Source organism: Microtus ochrogaster, chromosome X, assembly GCF_000317375.1.
Source record: "Microtus ochrogaster isolate Prairie Vole_2 chromosome X, MicOch1.0, whole genome shotgun sequence".
Lineage (NCBI taxonomy): Eukaryota > Metazoa > Chordata > Mammalia > Rodentia > Cricetidae > Microtus > Microtus ochrogaster.
The window spans coordinates 46712403-46719171 of record NC_022026.1 but is presented as its reverse complement, the minus strand read 5'-3'; the positions used below and the strand labels follow the sequence as shown (position 1 = coordinate 46719171).

At 42.6% G+C, this 6769-nt stretch overlaps 1 protein-coding gene across 2 annotated transcripts in view; it reads right to left on the bottom strand.

The window, feature by feature from the left end:
• Syap1 (synapse associated protein 1) overlaps window positions 1–6769 on the bottom strand; it is a 34187-nt gene that overhangs the window by 12908 nt on the left and 14510 nt on the right. For both annotated transcript variants that reach the window (XM_005358773.3, XM_026784893.1), the window contains exon 5: window positions 5279–5418. In XM_005358773.3, the coding sequence (XP_005358830.1) occupies window positions 5279–5418 (140 nt within the window). The remainder of the gene's footprint in view (window positions 1–5278; window positions 5419–6769) is intronic.

Sequence of the window (6769 nt, the reverse complement as noted above, 5' to 3'; positions counted from 1 at the left end):
GAGAGAGAGAGAGAGAGAGAGAGAGAGAGAGAGAGAGAGAGAGAGAGAGAGAGCGCGACCTGATTCGATAGTCACACTGGGGTTGTGGGAAAGAATGAATGTCCATAGGAAATACATAATGAAGTATTCAGGGTTGGACTTCAGGGCTCATTGAAGGAACAGTTGCTTATCATGTGCAAGGCTTTGGGTTCCATCTCCAGTACCCCTTCCCCACAAAAAAAGAATCAAAGGAACTAGCTCTTCTAGACCAGGCTGGCCTTGAACTCACAGAGATCCGCCTGCCTCTGCCTCCCAAGTGCTGGATTAAGGCGTGCGCCACCACCGCCCGGCTGAGACATCAGGTTTCAAATGAAAGAAAAAGCTCTCTAGGAGGCTGAGGCAGAAGGATCCTGAATTCAAGGCCAGCGTGGATTACACAGGAGACTGTCTCAAAACTAAAAAACAGAAAAGCAATAAGAACAATAACAGGAAGCTAGAGAAATGGTTCAGTGGTTAGGACTACTTGCTACCACTTCAGGGGACCCAAGTTTGGTTCCCAACACCCACGTTGGGTGCTTTGTTAACTGTAACTCCAGCTCCTAAAGAGCTGACACTCTCTTCTGGACTCCCCCCATCAGGTTTGTCATACAGACCTGGTGACTTGAATTTGACTTTCAGAACCCACATAAAGGCTGAAGGAGAGAACTAACTCAATAAAATTATTCTCTAATCTCAAAACTGAAGCCAAGACACTTGTACCCATATATACCCATATACACACATTATAAACACACACAATAATAATAATTAATGACTTAATGGTTTTTATATTGCATTCAAATCTAACTTTTCATTGTATCAAAATAATTTTTAAAAATTGATGACTGTTCTCTCAAATTATAATCTCTAGTTTGGAAGGCAGACATAAACTAAATAAAGGGTGAACATCTAGGGATGGAGCTCAGTTGGTAGAGTGCTTGCTTAGCCTGGAAGGCACAAAGCCCTGGGTTCTAACTCCAGCACCACATAAGCCGGGCATGGTGGCCCAAGTCTGTAAACATCAGGGTGCAGATAGGAGATTCACAAGTTCAAGATCATCTTCCACTACATATATCATTCCAGACCAGCATGGAATACATGAGAACTTGTTGCCAATCAACCACATAAAAACAAAAACAAGTCATCATAAACAAATATGGAGCTTCTAGACTTTTCTTCTCTGAGTGTCAGTTTGATCATCTCAGATACTCTTTCTGAACAAACAGTCACTATCTAAGGGACACCTTAGAAAATGAAGGATTGGCCCTATATTTTGAAATGTCAGCACTTCTTTATAGCAGCCTGAACCCAGCCAGTGTCCTGCTGCTGCATCACAGACACACTTTGAAGCTCTCTGATAACAGAGGAGAAACTACCAGTCTTTTCCAGAGCCATATGCCCAGTGTTCCTCATTGGGTGTCCACAGGTTTCTAATGTTTCAAATCCAACACAAAAGTAGAAATAGATCTGTGTTTGGGAGCTACAGCTGTGCCCAGTAGTTTTTATCAGAGGACCTTTTGGAACTTTTACAATGTCATCTGGAGTATGATTCTTCCCCAGAGGGTGATGCACAAGTTTTCTGCAATGTGCCTGCCTCTCTTACATCAACAGGGAGGAAGTCTGGCAAAGAAAGAAGTCCAAATGGTTGTTTTTGTTCATCAAAAGAGCAAACAGAACCGATGAGTCACCACAGAGACATTAATACACCCAAGGCTTGTTCACGTGGGATGTTTTATGGAGCTCAGAATTAAAAGTGGCCTTGAAGATACTTAGGCAGACGACTTCCTCACAACTTTTTCTCCCTTTGAGACAGAGTTTCACGTAGCCCGTAACAGAAGCCTTGCCTGGAACTTACTATGTAACCTAGACTGCTCTCAAACTAGTAGCAGTCTTCTTGTCTCAGCCTCCTAAACACTCAGATTATAGGTGTGTGTCTTATCTGCAACTTCACTTTTGCCTGGTTCTGATGTTTTGGCTCAAAACCCTGAGGCTTACAAGGTAAACAGACCCAATTAGTTCATCCAAGTCTCATTGTTTTTTTCCATCATGTAGCCCCAAGGACTTAACTCAGGTCCTCAATCTCGACAGCATGTGCTCTTACCTACTGAACCATCTCACTAGCTCAAGCTAGATTTTAAAAATTATTTTATTTGTATGGGTACTTTTGCCTGCATGTATATTTATGCAGTATGTGTATGTCTGTGTCCACAGAGGCCAGAAGAGGGCATCAGATCCTCTGGAATTAGAGCTATAGATGGTTGTAAGTTGCCATGTGGGTACAGGAAATTAAACTTGGGTCCCTTGAAAGCACAGTCAGTATTCTTAATCACTTGAGTCACCTTTTTCAGTCCCCAAAGCTAGACTTTTCTTATAGGGTCTTGACATGTATCCTAGGCTGGTCTCCAACTCTCTATTCTCAGCCTCCTGAGTTATTAGGATGATAGGGGTGTGAGGGCAGAATACTTGTCTTATTTATTCCTTCATCCTTTAAAACAGTAAGAGTCAATTCCTAGGGTTTTGTGAGCATATGCAGTAGAGGAGTAGATGGTACATTTCTTTAGATCCTCAACTAAAAATAGTTATTTTAGCCACAGTCTAAAGATGAAATTTGTAATGTGGTTTTAGCTATTTTACATATATATATATATATATACATATATATATGTTTTAGAAGTGTGAGGTAAAACTGTATAAATTGATCTTATCATTTGGAATATAGAGGAAGTTAGAGGAAGGAGGATCAAAAATTCAGGGTCATCCTTGATTTTTTTCCATAGCAAGATTGAAGCTAGCCTGGTATATAGGAAAATAATTCTCAAAAGGAAGGTTGGTTGTGGTGACTCATGCCTTCAATCTCAGCACCTAGCATATAGGAGGCAGAAGGAGGATCCCTGAAAAAATGGGGCTGTCTAGTCTGGTCAATAACATAGCCTCAGGCCAGCCAGGGTAACTTGGTAAGACTGTCTTGTCTCTATTGGTATGTGCTTGTAAACACATCTTTAGGCAGGTGAAGGTAGGAGATCAGACATTCAAGGTCATCTTTAGCTATATATGGTATTTAAGGCCAGTCTGGGTTATATGAAAGACTGTCTCCAAAACAAAGACAAACAACAATAAAAAGGAATTTGCCACCAGTATGTTGATAGTTATGGAGAGAAGAGTTTTACTATATAGGAAAACACAAAGAAAAGGTTCTACATAACTGGCTTCCTGAGGCTAGAAGAAGAACTCTGCCGAAGTAGTATTCTCATATAGACAAAAGACCTGCGCTGCCATATGGTCCCAAGGACTAGGAAATGATTCTCAAAATCCCTACATGGCCAGCTAAACATTGCATAATGAACATGAGCTCATGTATATTCCCTCTGAAAACACCCCAGAAATCACAGAAGAGGAACTGCAGAGATAAATCCTATAGATAGTAGAAATAGGATAGTGCAGGACAGTGGAAGCTGAAAAGTCAATAGGCAAACAAAAAATGTACTGTATGGAGTTGTGCTACCCAAAGGAAGGGTGGCCAGCAAGAAGCAGGCCTGCTGACAGGTGCTGGAACAGAGGCCACAGGTGCCTGTAAGGAGTGGGGAGATGGCTCTATTCTCTTTCACCTTGCCCTGCCCTTCCCATGAGATAGAGCCTAAAAGTTTCTTATGTGGAATTCAGGCTCGCCTGGTACAGTTGCGACTGGGGCTGTGATGCCATACTGAAGCTGTAGGGCACAGCCTACACATGGGTTGGTGTCAGGCCAGGCTCTTGTTGTCTTGCATACAGATGGTCAGGGGGTTGAAGAGTCCTCTAGCAGGGAAGCTACCTATTTACAGCTAGTTAAGTCATGAAAGCACATCTCAACAAAAGGTGGTCCAGTACCCTCAGTACGGTGCTATTACTGCAAAAGACAAGGGAGGGGAGCCTTCTGCGACCCAGAAGGCAGAGTTCCAAAAAGTTTCTGTGAAAAGTGCACAGAAAGAAGACATTTTGAGAGAACTATAAATTGTACCTTCTGGGAACAGTAAAATTTTACAACCATGAAACAAGGATAAGAGCATTCTAAAAAGGGGACTCTCACAAAGTAAGGAAAAATATTTGTTTTGATATTATTTTTTTGGACAGGGTTTCACTCTATAGCTCAGAATGGCCTGGAACTCATTATATAAGCCAGACTGTCCTCAAACTCATAGTGATTCTTCTGCCTTAACCTTCTGAGTACTGATGACAAATGTTAAGCCACAATTTCCTGTCTTTATTCTGTTTAGAACCAAGATTTCCTACTTGTGACTCAGGCTGGCCTCTCACAATCCTCCTGCCTCTGCTTCCCAAGTGCTAGGATTATAGTCTTGAGCCAAGCCCCATTTGGAAAGCTGATTTAAAAAAATATTAACAAAATAAATAGCAGTGACAATCATAATCATCATAATAAAAACCATGCCTGGTAGCTCAGGCCTGTAAACCTGGTTATGTGAGAGCATGAAGCAGGAGGACTGAAATTTCAAGGCCTGCTGGGAATACGGAGTGTCTTCAATACCCAGCTAGGCAACCTAGTAAGACCCTGTGTTAAAATAAAATTCAAAAAGAGGCCTGGCGATGTACTATAGCGTTAAAACATTGCCCTGTATGAGCCAGATCCTAAATTCATTTTCCAGTACTGCAAACAACAACAAAAACCCTACATGAGTCAGAGAGGTAGACAAAGCCTCGGGAATGCTGCAAAGAGGAAGGCCGCCCTCTGCTGGCAGACTGATGGTAAAGCATCACAGACTATGGATTGCACTGGAACTTAAAGGGCAACTGGGATTTTATGAGTAGGGAAGGGCCTTTCTTTGGTGGAAGAAAAACCACAAGAAAGAGAACAAAACACAGCTGCTACAAAACCTGAATACAAAACACTGGATTTCAGGAAAAAGGCAAGGGGCCTTTCAGATCTGGTTTTATTTGGGTCTATTTCTTGTTTCTGAAGAAAACATATTCTACCTTAACTTGTGCCAAAGAGCACATCTCCTTCCCATCCTGACTTTCCTGCCAAGTCTGCCCTCCCTTTCCATTTTGGGGCATGCTGCCAAACACACAGGGCCTCTGAAGGGCTACAGAGCCTGTTTGGATGAACAGATAGATATTGTCAAGAGGGTTCTGGCCTCCATTCAGTGACTCTCCCCTAATATTGTACATATAACTAGAGCCCTTAGGAATGTGAAAGCTCTATTATGAAACAGAAGTCACCACTGCAGGAGTGAGCAGTGTCTCTCTGACCGAAGAACATGGTGCTTACAGTTTAGGAACAAGGGCGAATCTCATCTTGCTTAGTAGTTCATCCTCTTGGAGCATGACGAGGGCGACAGGGTACATTTGATCAAAGTCAAAGTTAAACTGCACACCAGCTGGTGGATCACGAAGAAAATTCCTCTTGTCCTGTGATGAAAAATGGAGGCAAAAATAGGTGGGTGGGGGGAAATCACAAAATGCAACTAAAAGGTTATAATGTATCATGGATTTGATACACTGAATTTTTTTGTTGTTGTTTTGAGACATAAAACAACAGGGTTTCTCTGTGTAGCTCTGGCTGTCCTGGAACTCGATCTGTAGACCAGGCTGATCTCAAATTTAGATATCCCAAATGCTTTCCAAATGCTGGGATTAAAGGTGTGCTAAATTTTAACCAAGCCTTCAGTCACAAGGTCAACTGAACTGTCACCGATTTTCCCACTTAAAAGAGACAGGAGAACAATCTATCCTTCCAAGTATTTTTGTAACACTTACCTGGACAGAGGCTTCCAGGAAGTCAGATAGTTAGTTCACTCAATTAGTTGAAATCACATAGTTAAAAATCATATAAACATGTGTTTGTTTTTATTGGACACATTTAGGTATGTGAACTTAAAGCCAAACACAGTGGAGCAGGCCTGTAATCCCACCAATAGGGAGGTAGAGGCCAGAGGATCAGGACTTCGAAGTCAGCATCATCTATACAGAGGTTTGGAAGTCAGCCTAGGCTACATGAGACCTTGTCTCAAAAAGACAAGAAGGGCTGGTAAGATGGTTCAGTAAGTAATGGTGTTTGCTACCATGCCTGATAACTTGAGTTTGATTCCTAGGATCCACAGAGTGGAAGGAAGGAGATGGGGCTGGAGTGATGGCTCGGTGGTAAAAAGCACTGGCTACTCTTCCAGAGGAACCAGGTTTAATTCCTAGCCCCAATAGCAACTCATAATGTCTGTAACTCCAGTTCTAGGGGATCCAACACCTTCTTCCAGCTTCCTCAGGCACTGCATGTAAGTGGTGCATGGACATACAGGTAAAACACCTATACACATAAAATAAAAATTAAAAACCAAAAATTAAGCAACAGAAATAACAAAATCATCACCACCACAAAACATCTGAGAACAGTAGAGAATCAAGAGCCCCAGAACCAAGACCTAGGCATGGTACTGAATGCTTGGAATCCCCGTACTTGGATGGTAGGAAGCAGGAGGCTTAGAAATTTAAGGCCAGGATCCGATCTCGGCACCAGGAGAGCCATCACTGGGAACCTTCATCTGGCGATGGATGGAGATAAAGACAGAGACCCACATTGGAGCACCGTAATGAGCTCCCAAGGTCCCAATGAGGAGCAGAAGGAGGGAGAACATGAACAAGGAAGTCAGGCCCACGAGGGGTGCACCCACCGAGACAGTGGGGCTGATCTATTGGGAGCTCACCAAGGCCAGCTGGACTATGACTGAAAAAGCATGGGATAAAACTGGACTCTCTGAACATGGCG